The 14,694-nt window shown below is 41.0% G+C and overlaps 1 protein-coding gene across 1 annotated transcript; it reads right to left on the bottom strand.

Annotated features, from left to right (window-relative positions):
- Positions 1 to 190: 190 nt before the first annotated feature.
- On the bottom strand, positions 191 to 13,753 carry LOC118403428 (organic cation transporter protein-like). Its single transcript, XM_035802140.1, has 12 exons — positions 13,451 to 13,753; positions 11,332 to 11,488; positions 10,274 to 10,377; positions 9,573 to 9,727; positions 9,223 to 9,391; positions 8,352 to 8,493; positions 7,872 to 7,957; positions 7,347 to 7,490; positions 6,781 to 6,866; positions 5,038 to 5,146; positions 3,369 to 3,578; positions 191 to 1,156 (listed from the first exon to the last, which is right to left on the bottom strand). The coding sequence occupies exons 1-12, from the start codon at positions 13,720 to 13,722 to the stop codon at positions 994 to 996; spliced, it is 1,797 nt and encodes a 598-aa protein (XP_035658033.1). The 5' UTR covers positions 13,723 to 13,753; the 3' UTR covers positions 191 to 993.
- Positions 13,754 to 14,694: the final 941 nt, after the last annotated feature.

Here is a 14,694-nt window from a genome sequence, read left to right as displayed (position 1 = left end):
ATCTAAAAATGTTTGTCGCCCTTAGCCCACAGCAAATGTGTTTGTGACTGACATCCTCTGCAGAATCCAAAGCAAGGTGGCTAAAGTTTCAAAATAGACACCATAAACGTTGTAACAAGTCTTTTATTCAAGAAGTGCACAAAGTGATACTAATGAGAAACACTGGTATCACGTACCAAGTTGACAACTACATTCATAGCTGCCACACATGTATCACTTTTATAACTACCTAACTAGTTTTACTTATTTACGTATAGTCATGGTTGCGTCACTACTGTTACTTCTACTCGTGCACTACTTTCTAGTTATGCTGACTATCTATGAAGGGATTTTTTGTAATATCAGCTGAAAATTAATGAGCGCTAAGCTGAGTACATGAAATGTAGCTGAGTACATGAAATGTACTTGATATTGCCTACTTTGGTACATTCTCTCTCCATGAAATGCGCATATGGAAACTTAAAGACGATAAAATATGGGGTCCTTTTCTGTTCACTTGACGTCATACAATTATGAAAATATCCTCTTCAACTACTTTTCGATATTGATATAGCACAGATAGATTCATGTTGTTGATGTTCCTTATGCAACTAGGTAAATCATGTACTGTAATCTCCAACTGTCCTACGAAGCAAATTTAACCTTTACGTTACATATAAGTATACTTTAGACTCCATTGTAGATGCAGCAAGATATCGCATTATTACATTACTGAAAGTGTACTTCTGCTTTATTGCCATAACCTAAAAATATATATCAATAAACTGAACGAAGAAATACAATGTTCTACACATGATTATATCAACTTGTCAAAGCATGTTAACAGTGTGAAATACAGGAGGTCTGTATTTAAGTTCTTCACCTAGATCGGATCGTAAATGTTATGCTCTTTGCTGCAGCAGACGACCAGAAAGGTTTTTGCTGGGGACGGTTGGTTACTACATTTTCCCAGGCCTTACGTCTACGTCTCAATACTAAACAAAAGATAGCTTGTCACAATGAGGTAACATGTATCGTCTCAAATGGACCACGAAGATCAGAAAGAGCCCCTTTCGTCATTCTTCCGGTTTCTGGTGCATCATGGGAGAATGCTGGGTTTATCCTACTTCCGTCTGTTTTGTCCTGGGTATTTTCCTTGGCAGACGTTGAATTACTGCTGAAAAAGATACAAAAGATTTACTTAATAATCTTACCTTCATCGGTGCCCCTTGATTGGGGGTAAGATATTATCATTATGCTAATAATCATATTTGAGTCCAGAGTTCTTGTCTACAGTGGAAGGTAGGGGTTAGAGGTCAAAGATTGAATTGTCATTAAATACACTACTGTTCGTGGTCTATTTCAAATCCTAAATTCAACATGTGCTTGGTTCACAACATCATTCAAATCATATGATCATATGCTTGAAAAATTATTTATATTTGTCCCTTGGCGTAACCGTTGTTATACTAAGTTGTTTTGCAGTGGGGTGGAAGCAAAGTCAGTTTAGCACTACTTTTAGTGTCAAAAAAAAATAAAATGTTGAAGCAAAAATCATTCTAATCAGACATATCTTTTTAAGGATGACATGGCCGAACGTACCAATTGATCCATTTCAAAGCTATCTTCTGATACAAGTACTGTGTACCCATCGTGCCTGTGTTAGAAAACTGGAGTTAGCTCGCTGCTTAAAGCCAAAGGCACAACCCGCCGTACGTGCAATTTGTGCGTACGTTTTTTGGGGGTAGAGGCTACGTCAGCCACGCATTTCTGCCCACATTTTGGCACGAAGACTTTGCACGTACGGCGGGTCGTGCCCTTAGCTTTAGGGTCATCACAGGGACAGACGTCAGAGTTGCGTTGTGCAGTGGACAATAGTGCAAATATCCTTGAAGATCCTTCTTTATCTTGAACGCCAATCTGGAGATTTTGGGGATAGAATGAACAGGTCCTGCAGATGGATACGGGAGTGAACTTTTCTCGGAGGTTGAGCTGATTGACCCCCTGCCTTCTTTGAATAGTTACGAAGTAGACGCCTGTGACTTTTTGTTTAACATCTAGATCTTCTTGTTTCAGTGCTTTCATATGCCAGGCTACAATGGGAAGGCCCAACTCTGAAGTCTACCCTACATGTATAATACATGTATAGACATGATTAACTTTAGTCATACATTCAAGTACAGCAGATTTAGAATAACCCAATGGAAAATATTGCTAGCATTGGTCAAGAAATTGGACGCACTGGACGTTTCAACTGAGTCGCTCAGTCTTCTACGGCTTTCTGAATCGCTCTAGAAATGTGACTTGAATAAATGGTAGGTGGACGTCGACAAAGTACTACGCACCACAAGGTTCTCTTCAATCTCACATCGCTATACTGTTCAATTGCCGGTTTCCAAGCCCTTCTACGGCAACAGTTTCTTTCCCCGGACAGCTAAATTATGCAACTCACTTGACGACTCTGGTTTTCCTCCTGTCTACAACTTATCAGCCTTCAAAACAAATGTTCACCGCTATCTCGGTGCACAGCTTCCAACTTCTTAGTTCATTGCCTTGAAGTGGTCTCGTGACCTTGCTTTGAACAATCTCGTTAAAAACAACTAGAGGCCATGTACACCAGGGCGCACAAACCCTCTCCCAACTACAACGGGGGATGATATCGACTTATAACATCCTTTGACCCATTACTGACGACATAAGTCACATATCCAGAGTGATTGGGTAAGAGAGCTTTGCACTACAATCGAAATTTTCGGTGAGTCCGATTTCTTGATTGGATAATACTGTAAATGCAGAAATTTTCGCGGTGGCTTCTGTGGGTTTTTTTTCCATGGCAGTAACAAACTACAGTATACATGGTGCTGCCGTGAACTTAAACCACAGCGAACAGTCATTTTCACGCTACCGCGAAATGAAATCCCCGCGAACTTAGACGCATTTACAGTAGTTCAATATTTCCCACAAAATATTCAGGACTATTCAATTGCCCATCACCATGCAACGCAAATGGTATTATCATTGATTGCAGATGTCTCCAATGTCAAAGCATTGAAAACAGGCTATGGGGAGTAAAGGTACTTTAACTAATTCTGATCAGAGCCACCATAGCTGATGTAATCATGATAACAGACCGATGTGATGGATGAAAAAAATGAAAGTCTTAACAACAGTTTTCTCTACGTTGATAGAATTTTAGTCAAGCAATGACTACTTTTTAAAGGGTAAACAAATGTAAATTTTCGATGGCTATCAGTCCATATTGTTCTCGCGAGATTTGAATTTGAGTGCTCACTTTTCTATTCTGTGTTTCACAATGTTTCACTCCCGTTGCCGGGGGCTTATGGGCCCTTATAGAGACCAGTGAAGCTTGATCTAGTCATGCTACTCACTTTCCGAAGTTTTCCCCATCCTCCAGGGTGACGGGAAGCTCTGCACCGAGCGTCTCCGGGAGAAGCAGCGCTGCCAGGGCGGCCAGGAAGGACAGCGCCCCGAAGATGATATACGGGAGAGGACCCCACACACTCTTGGACAGCTCCACGTACGGTGAGATGATCCCGCCTACACGTGCGAACATGGACGAGGCTCCAACTCCCATATTCCTAGGCAAAAAGATGTCAAGAAGTCATGCAAAAAAAAGTTCATAGAATTTTCATCAAGAAGGCGGGGTGAGGGACAGAAGCAAGTCTCGACCTAGTTCTCGCATCTCTCACGAGAACTAGGTCACTCCGTGAGCAAGATGCATGGACTGATCTGGCTGATGCTCCGTAGTCTGGACTTTGATAATGGATAATTTTATTATGTATTGTATATGTGCTATGTGTACTTTGTACTTTTATGTCCAGGATTACCTGAAATGCAGGCCGATTTCCGGCCTGAGATGTAATTACTGGTAAAATAAATAAAGTGAAAGTGAAAAGCGATAGCCATCGAAAATTTGAGGTACGTGTGTTTACCTTAAAAAATAGTCACTGCTTGATGTACTGAGTACATACGTGACTAATAAATCTCTTCAACGGTAGTTACATAGCCTTTTCAATGCCATATATAGGTGTAGTAAGTTGTATCCACTGGTCAACCTTCTGATCTCTTTCCGCCACCTTTTATCTCCACAATCAAAGTCAGGTACGCATTTTTTTCACCCGGATAGAGTGAGGAAAGTCACGTTGAGGGCATGTTGACGGACACAACATCGGCGGCTTATTAGGGGACATGAATACAGTACCTCTGGGAGCAAACACCTGTACTATTGTGCCAATACGTGGTGTGAAATCATTGTCTTAAAACAGTGGCGAAATCTATCGCGGTTCATCAATTTGTGTTCAGCTGGTTGCGTAAGATTTTTATTTTGTTTCATTGTAGTCTGCAATAAGGGAATATTAGTGGTCAAGAACCTTTAGTAAGATCCATTGTGTGCGTGTTATGTCATATAAACAATTTCGTGCGTTCTCCTAATAGGGCCATTACACTGAAACCGAATTAGCAGGAATCAATTATAACCAGCCGGAATGAAGTATTTCCACATTCGGGTGGGAATTCCAAATGGACCTTATATCTCCTTCACACCAGAAGGAATTCTCACTGCATTCTAGATATTCTTTTGGCCACATTCTGGCAGGATTCGAAGTGGCCTGCCGTTTTGGGTCTCCACCGAATGCGAGAAGAATGTTTCGAAGAATGTTGGAATGCCGTAGAATGCGGTAATACTGCAGTTAAAATAGTTAGAGAATAGTCTTAGAATACACTTTTTCACTTTAAATGCACCTCGAAAGTTTTGAGCATGTCAAAAACTTTCGGGCCAGCCAAAAGATCGGGCTCAAATATTTTGGAATGCAGTAAGAATTTCTAGAATACACTACGAATTCCCAGGAATAGAAAAGAATTTTTATTCTGACGGCATTCCGGCTCATTCTTGCTCTCGTGTGAAGGGGCCTTATCGAAAGGTATTGGTCGCTACCTCAAACGCCTGACCATTTCCTAACCCCATCTCCCCCTTTAGTTGCCTCAGAGACGGCGTTTCGCTTACCTTATTATCCGGATATCTAACCTACATTGACATACCTGACCATAGTCGGATACAGCTCCGCCGTCCACAGGTAGATGATGTTGAAGCCAGCGGTGACGCCGAACTTACCAATCATGGCCATGGTGACGGACAGCGGGTTCAGATCTGGAACAAGAGAAGGTAGAACCCAAACCTCTGTGAAATGATACACGTAATTTCAAAAATGAATTTCTACATTTTTGTAGAATTTTGTTGAATTCAGTTTGATCTGTACCTAATGTCGATCTATACCTTACAAATGTCATGATTATCAGATATAATATTTCTGCAGTAATGATGCAATTAAGGCCTTCATTTGCATCATCATCATCATTATCCATCATCATCCGGGCGTGCTGGTTGCACGGATGGCCATGACTCTCTTCCTCCATTCTTCCCTATCCTCCATAGCCTTTGGGCAGTTCTTCAGTCGAGCAGCCAGTATCATCACAAATTTGATGTACGTCTACCTCTGCTAACGTGACCATGTTTGGGAGTCCACAGCAAAACGTCACTTATGATCTCATCTTTACTTCGCCATGCGTGACCAACAAACCTCAGCCTTCTTTCCCGTATGACTTGAGATAACCATACAACAGCTTTTTTTGTTAGGATTTGTTCTCCAGGAGATGTTTAGAGCCGCACGTACTGTAAATGTATTTAACTTCGCGGGGATTTAATTTCGCGGTAGCGGGAGAAAGGACTTTTCGCGGTGGATTTAAGTTCGTGGTAACACCATAGACTGCAATCTAATATCATGATAGAAAAATGTTCGCGGTGGTTTTAAATTCGCGGTGAAGTGGTCACCGCGAAAGCGGCGAACATTAATCCACCGCGAACATTTCTGCATTTACAGTATACGTAGCATCTTAGTGTAGTTGCCGTCAAGTTTTTTTCTCAAGTCGTTTTGTTAATGTCCACGTGTCGCTACCATAAAGCAAAACAGAGACTGCAGTTGCTTGTAGAAAATCACGCTTTAGCTTATTTGCATAGTATTTGAATATTGATGACCGTTTACCCGCTTGTCATAATTATGAGAGTGTACAGCTATGGTATTATAATGTTTATCATAAATTAGGTCCTCATTCCCATAGATGATATCTATTGATTATCGTCTATTTCTACGTGGCAGGTGTTTGAAGTTCTTGTATTAGAACACAGTTTTGAAGTTTCCATATTACGTATGCAAAACGGGTACTAATTCTTACAATTAGTACCCTTTTGTATTCTGCCAAAACGCTATTGTCCCTGGAAATTTACATACAAAGAAATGCTGAGAAAGGCTGCTAAAAGTGTAGCCAATCACCCACTGGTAGTGTGAGGTTCTGTACCACTGGCTAACCATTAGTAACTGGTATAACTTACCGTACCACAGCGCTTTCAAGATGGGATGTCGGCATTAACTCCACTATACCTGGGCAGACTACTATGGGTCCAAAACCTGCATGTTTCTTTGGTATCACAGTAAGTATCAACGAACCGAAATTCATTCAAATGATCTTGGTTGTAGGTGAAACCTCGCATAAAGCCCCCAAACAGTCCCCCCGTTGTTGGTGAACATCCTTCCCGGAGGTAAGAACACGCTGAGGACTAACCTTCCGGCCAGATCTGAAGCTACTTTACCTTATTTTCTTACTTGCTGCTTTTAAACTCCCACCAGCGTTATGATTGTATACTATTGTTGTATTTCAATGTCTTTAATTGATGCAAATCTTTAAAATCAGTCCAGGTATTACCTATACAGTCCAAGATGTACTTACGTTCCGGCAGGTACGGTGCCGTGAGGAATGGACATACTATACAGCCCACAGCTCCGATCATCATGTAACCGGCATGTGTCTTTGGTCTGTAACAAACAGGTGATTATCAATTAACACTTTTTATTTTGTCAATGTGTATTCTAAGTGTATTCCAACTATTCCAACTGCAGTATTACCGCATTCTACGGCATTCCAACATTATTCGAAACATTTTTATCTCATTCCATGGAGAACCGAAACGGCAAACCAAATCGTGCCAGAATGTGGCCAAAAAGAATATCTGGGGTGCAGTGAGAATTTCTATAATACACAACGAATTCCCTGGAATACAAAAGAATTTTTCATTCTGACGGCATTTTGGCTCATTCCTTCTCGTGTGAACTGAAGGGGATATAAGGTCAATCTGGAATTCCAATCCGAACGGTCCCGAATGTGGCACGAATTTTTCAAATACTTCATTCCGGCTGGTTCTGCTTGATTCCTGCATGCCAATTCGGTTTCAGTGTGAAGGCCCTATAAGACAACTCCGAGTTCAAATCGCGTGTGTAACCGAGCCATGTTCTTACCTTCCAAAAGTGTCGACGACATATATAGACGAAACATAAGCCGGTATTTCCACAGCACCGCCGATGAAGAAGTTGAGGTAGTCGTCCCCTCCCAGGTTGGAGGTGTTTAGAGACAGACCGTAGTACACTAATGTGATCACCAGCCTGAAAACATGAGATTTTTAAACAGACGACATCTACTTTTTATGTTCTATAACACTTATGCTGGCGTTTTGATAGGACAACAGGTGTTGATCCAAAATCTCAACAATTGAACTGATGTTTCAAACAATATTAATCCAACATATCAGCAATTTCAAAATCTTTGACTAAAACTGTCATATTGTCGGTACTAAATTTTCACAGTTTACACGTTTACAGAGGCAAGGAAGACGTTGCACGTGCACAATTGAACATGGAAATAATGTACATGGAAAGGATGTTGAAAAAACGCACATAAAACATGACATACTATTCAAGCCATTGAAGCCATTTTCGGCAAGAACTGTTCAAAACACGTTAGATACAATATTTATTTTTACTCACCAGTTGAAGAAAATTAGTAGAGACTTTTTCGCCATATTTGGTGTCCGCACAAGGTCGATCACAGTGTATGTTCTCTCATCTGCTGGCTAAAGAGAAGAATAGGAAAGGAAAAAATAAATTATTGTTAACGTTACACAGCAATGTCTTCTTAACGCACATGGCATTGACGAGTACTCGGGATACACACCCGCCAATATAGGAATTTGAATAATTGCTGGAATATTTCTTGTATTTAAGTGTGTTTTAAATCAAATTGGTTTAATTGAACATTTCCTGATGAATATGTAATCCTTGGGACAGAATTCACGTTCATAGAGTAGAGACTATAATCATTCTGTTGGTCGTCGTACGAATACTTTAGACAGACAACAGCTGTTATCCAAGACGTCTCCGGCATCTTTAGGCTGTCTAAAGACGATCAAAAATACTTTCCGTTTTGAAAAAAACAGCAAATGTAACTACTTGTGCAGATCTATTTACCTTTTCAATATCGACTTTCTTGGTTGTGAAAACCTCATCTGGCAGTGTGACCCCATTGACCTTGGCGGCTGTCCGCATAATGGCGGCCACTTCCTCGTCACGACCTTTGGACAGCAGCCATCTTGGAGACTCAATGATCAAACTGCAATTAGGAAAGTATGGTAAGCAATGACGTAAAACATCAGTGAAATTTAGGTAATGACAAAACCTTGGATGAATTTCCAGCATGATAAAAAAAATCATTGTGATTTTTGGTGAGATGGTAAATGCTTAAACTGCTTAGCGATCTAGAGGGATCAAAGAAACCATCTACATCAGAGCTTTACAACCATCCCTAAATAGAGACGATGGGCGCTGTAGAATTCCTGCAACCTATGATCCACTGCTTACTGAGTCACGTGTTCTATCTGCATAACGTGACGTCACGACTGCAGTGAATTGTTCATTCCTTGACAAAGACTGGTGCTGTTCAGTCGAAAATTTGGCTCCAATATTTGTGTTGGATATTATAGTTAAACTAGTTCAATAATGCTTAGCGATCTTTGTGTGTATGTAGAAACAATACAGTATTCTACACATATATTATACACATATTATATATTTTGTCAACTCTATATTACCATATCTTTCACTATGTGGTGGGAATCTAATTCAGAATATTATAGTTTTAGCATCAAGTCTACGCTTTGGTGAAAAAGCCAACGTCATAGAAAAGTTTATCTTAAGTGATCAGCACAGCGTACATGACATTTATGTCAATAGATAGAACATTGTGATAGAAGATAGAAGTGACGATGTCATGTTTTCAGCTGAATGCAAAGTCTTAAACCATACCTTAGTACTTAATTACAATCTCTTAGCTTCTACTCACGGATAAGTGAAGAGAAAGGCTGCATTCGGTAAACTGATAGCAAGTTGTAAAGTCCTCCAGTCCCTGATGAGGTACGCTATGAGTGCCAGCAGCATGAAACCGACGGCGAAGAAAATCTCGATCAGAGTCGCCGCCCATGTTCTCATGCTGGAGGCCACGAGTTCTGTACCTGGACCAAATGACAGAAAGTACATTGTCATTTGCCAAGTAATGGGGATCCACTACGCTCAAATACTTGGACGTCTCATTGTTAAAGTGTTATGATAATAATGATGATGAAGATGATGATGATTATTATCATCATCATCATCATGATAATAATATTAATTATGATTATTATACTAATTCACCTATGACAAAAGCTGGCAGGAACACAGTAGAAGTGGAGACGCCGACCAGTGCTCGGAAGACGACGAAGAACGCATAGTTGGGAGAGAAGGCCACGGCTACTCCGGAGATGAGCTGAAGGAAGATGCCGATGAACAAGGTTTTCTTCCTTCCCATCCTGAAAAAACGACAAGGAAAATGAGGTGAGAAGGTGCTATGATTGTTGTACATCTAATAGATGATCTTTATTTGCATGGTCTTGCCCTCATTGGCTAAATGCAGTGATTCGATAGTATTACATTAAATACTAAATACTAGATACTATTACAAGTAGTGTTACAAGTGACCAATTGGATAGACGAAACATCTGGAGCTAGGCTATCACTATATCTATTGTTTACATGTCTCTTCCCTCTTCTTAAAACAATTGTATTCGAACTCACGTAGTTTTTGTTGTACAGTGTTGTCTGTGTCTGTCATTATACACACAAATAGTTCGTCTTTGGTTAACTGTTTACATCTAGAGTCTACATGCAATTTGACAGTATTGCTTAAAGAATTACGTATACCACTGTATCAAATGTATATGTACATCTAATAAAGTAAACGATTTCACTGAGGTCGTTTTTGGTTTACTCTTCAATTGTACACGTTTACCAAAGCGCAAAATGAAGAAAAGTGTGTTGCAATTAGAATTAGTAGAATTTTTGATAGTATGTCATACATATCTGATAGTTGTCCGGAGCCGACAGCTCCAAGCAGCACCCCTACCATGAACATGGACTGGGCGAACTGGTTCAACTCATTGCTGTCACACACCAGGTCGAACTGGGCAATGGGAATTAAAACAAGGACTGTTAATAGAATTTTCATGAATCAGTGACTACTTTTTAAAGGCAAACACACGTACCTCCAACTTTCCGATCTGTCCATCTTCATCACGGAATGTCCCAGTTCTCGCAAGAGTTGTGAGAACTAGGTCGAGACTTGCGTGGATCTTCTGTCCCTTACCCCGCCCCATTACAGAGTAGATGTAATTAGGACTTGGGCGACTTCCAGCCATCGTTGCGTGAACAAGATGGACAGATAGCCATAAAAAATTGGGAGGTGCGTGTGTTTACCTTTCAAATATAGTCACTGCTTGATGAACATTTCATCAACTGTGTACATATGTGACTAATGAATCTCTTCAACAAAACAAGGAATGCTTTTGAAAAAGCTGGCAACATGGCGACACAGTCGGTATCGAAATTGTAAATGGTAAACGTCTTTTAGTGTCAGAAATAAAGGTGAATATGTGATGATCCTGGAAGAAGATCTTATTCACATCAATGAGAAAGACAAGTAATCTAGATCAAAGTTACATTTCAAAATTTTTTTTTTAATTTTGTAGAAATTCAACTTCATCTCGGTTTCTGATACGTTCATTTCCGCAAAAAAAAGCACATTGAACAATGTCGACGAAGGTTAGATATCAAGGTCACCTCTCCGAGGATGAACGGAACTGATAAAGATACGTCAGAAAGTAATTACTCAAACATCTGGATGTCCAGTTGCTTGAGTAACTAATTTCAGGAGATATTTTCCAACGTTGTAAGTCACCAAATCGCATTTGAAGGGCAAATGTAAACCTAAAATAATAACATAATACAATGTATGATGTGTAAACAATATGTGATATCGATATAACATAAGTTATTTCGGTATGATGTCATGTATAGAGAGAGTTTTGAGAAATGTTATTTTGAATGCTCATGTCATTCAACTATTTACTCTTCATACCTCAGTAAAGATGCTGCTGTGATACTGGCTCCTGTCGTACCAGTAACCATGGTTACAGGATGACGTGTTCTCGCCATCGAAGTAGCCGAGGGCCGTTTCGTTGATGGCATCGAAGGGGCATTCAGCTGTCGCCAGGCTGGTGTTTCTAACGCTATATCTGTCAATAAAAGTAGAAGAACAAACGTATGGATGATGTTATGGAAAAGTTAGGCTTTTATCTCCAGAGTTTATTGTTTTATTGTTTATTGGCTCCTTTAGCTGTCGCATGTAAATTGTTCAGATATTCTACCTGGAGTAACAAATAACATAACAGCATTACAAGTGTGAAGTGTGAAGGGGCCTGATACTGTAAAGCATTTAAGTTCGCGGGGATTTAATTTCGCGGTAGCGGGTAAAAGGACCTTTCGCGGTGGATTTAATTTCGCGCTAACAACATAGACTGCAGTCTAATACAATAATAGAAAAATGTTCGCGGTGGTTTTATGTTTAGGTGAAGTAGCCACGGCGAAAACCGCGAACATTAATCCACCGCGGACGTTTCTGCATTTACAGTACCCCGTCACATTTAAACTGAATCAAGAGGAATCAGGCTTAACCAGCCGAATGAAGTATTTGCATAAATCGTGCCATGTTTGGCGGAAATTCCAAGTAACATTCACAGGAATGTCGGGATGAGCTGGAATGCCGCCTGACTAAAAATTCTTTGTACATTCCTGAGTAACAAGGCCTGAAGGCCACTCAAGGTTACTGAGCGAACATGGGACCTCCATCAGAAGGTGGCCCTAGCCGAAGCTAGGTACTCACTTTCACCTGAGTAAAGTGAGGAAAGTCGTGTAAAGTGCCTTTCCTAAGGGCACAAGATCGGTAACACGGTAGCGTATTCGTACTGCATTCCTAAAGAAAACCTTACTGCATTCCAGATATGTGTGCCCATTCTTGTGGCCACATTCTGGCATTTCTGAAGGAGCTTGCCGTTTCGGTTCCCCATCGAATGAGATCAGAATGTGTGTAATAAGTTGGCATGCCATGGAATGCGGTTATAACCGTTACTGCAGTTGGAATACACTTATAATGCCGTTCGATATTTCTATTCAAATTCACCTCGACAGTTTTGAACATGACATTCTGGCTGCTCGGCTGAAGAACTGCCCAAGGCTATGGAGGATAGGGAAGTATGGAGAGAGAGAGAGAGTCATGTCCATCCGCGCAACTAGCTCGCCCGGATGATGATGATGAAAACATTCGGGCAGGCCACAAGGACGGGCACAAATATCTAGAATGCAGTGAGAATGTCTTAAATGCACTAAGAATATCCAGTACTTAAGAATACACAAAGAATTTTCACTGAGACGGCATCCTGGCTCATTACGCAACTCCGTGCGATTGTAGTTGAATGGATATACACAAGGTAAGACGGGCACACACTTCGTCTCCAAAACCTCTTTCCACTGAGCGGCGACGCGTGGGGCAACCATTGGGCTACTTAAACTTAAGTGTATTTTATCTGATAGATAAGTTTATTTCGGTCGATGCGCTTCGTTGACGTTGTCTTTATTACAACGGTGAAAGGGGGTCCTCAAGGACTCGACGTGTTTGCTGAAAGCAGCGGTGCAAAGTTCAAGCAGCAGTTCCATTGATTTTTCCCACACAAAAACACGTATGCATGGGTATGCATGCCACGTGTTTATCGATGAATCTTTATAGTACATTTAGTGCAATCTAGCTAAGGATCATTCTGGTCTGGTCTGTCCAAATGTTTCATCCGATATGTCTAAGGTAAAGTCATCATCATAATCATCGGTCAACGTGCTCGTAAACACACAACGGGGTTATACCGCCCCTTACGGGGTGACATACCCTTTCGCTGGCTAATTACAATACGGGGATGCGCCAGGTCTCCCGTCGTAGTAGCTATGTAACTTTTGTCTTTTCATGATCAATTGTGGCGTTAATGCGAAAGCCAAACACAACTTCAGATGCAGAGGTGTTACATGAGGTTGTTCCATGCGCGTGCTTTCACGAATTCAACAACTTCGTGACCGTTGACTACAAATTAAGGAACCCTTGTTCATTCGAACGCCGTAATCAACCAACTGAATATGATGCTAACAACACAAACCTCCTACAGTCAGATAGTTTCCATACTCTGGTTTCCTGGTCTTGTTCCCAGGGTATGGAGTAGTTGAGCGCACAGCTGTAGTTCTCCGTCCCAGGCTCGGCGTGACGTATCTCCGGGACGGCACAGTGGAACGCCACCTTGGCGTCCAAAAACGTCATAGCGAGCATGTGGAAAGATACCGGCATCGCAAGTACACACGTTAGGCAGTAGATGAGTTTCTGGTACTTTCCAAAAGCCCCGAGATACTCGAGAGCGCCGTCAAAGTCGACCATTCTGGAGAGACTTGTAGAAGTTGTAGAGAGGCTGTGTGTAAAAGTCCTGGCATGTTTACTTTAAGGGCATGAACTTTGTACTCATTACGTAATGACCTGAGGAATTATCTGACCTGGTAAACACTAGCTTTTCTATAGGTAGCTAACCAAGTGTATTGATATACTGACTTTGATATACTTGAACTTGTACTTCAGATATCTTAAGTAGGAACGATTGTGAAAGCCCCTTTATATTATGAAGTGCCTTTACGTGCCGTTACATGCTAATGAGCATAACGACCAAGGCTTCAAACATGTGACTTCTATGAAGCTATAACTTTTAATATAAGTCTCTGTATGATATTTCACATATTTTAAACTCTACATATACCAGTTAGAGATTGCCTTGACTTTTGTTATCCATACCCAGTAGGTGAGCATCAACTCTAGCATCGGGGAATTTTTATGCACTGAAGTTCAAACGTCTCCAGAGCAATAATTCATTTATTGGATACATGGTCATAAAAGGTGTGAATTTTAACATAAAGCCAAATGGATAAGCGTAATTCATCTATGAAACCTATGGTAGCCAATGACGAAATACACAGAATGGAAGCTGTTTAGAAGATACTTGTCTTTATTCTAAACTAAAACACTTGTAGAACCCAACTGTGGAAGTGGTTTATTCTTTGGGAAAACAAAAACAAGGAAGTTGTCCGGCTCACAATTGAGCTGTGGAGAAAACCTATAATAGAACCAAGTATACTCCACCTCTTATTTGCGTAGTAGTAAGAGGGTGAAGATACTCGACATCTGTCACAGATTTGGATACTTGGCTATTTGTATTAATGGAATAAAAGTGATTGGACTGCTATAAATAGGTTTGGATACCGGTGTGACAGCGATCTCGCCCCCCCGGCGATCTCGCCCCCCCGGGGGGCGAGATCACTAGCGCTTTCGCCCCCCTTTTCTAGCGTTCCCCCCCCCCCCCCC

Source organism: Branchiostoma floridae, chromosome 16 (genome assembly GCF_000003815.2).
Source record: "Branchiostoma floridae strain S238N-H82 chromosome 16, Bfl_VNyyK, whole genome shotgun sequence".
NCBI lineage: Eukaryota > Metazoa > Chordata > Leptocardii > Amphioxiformes > Branchiostomatidae > Branchiostoma > Branchiostoma floridae.
This window is presented reverse-complemented; position numbering and strand designations above follow the sequence as displayed.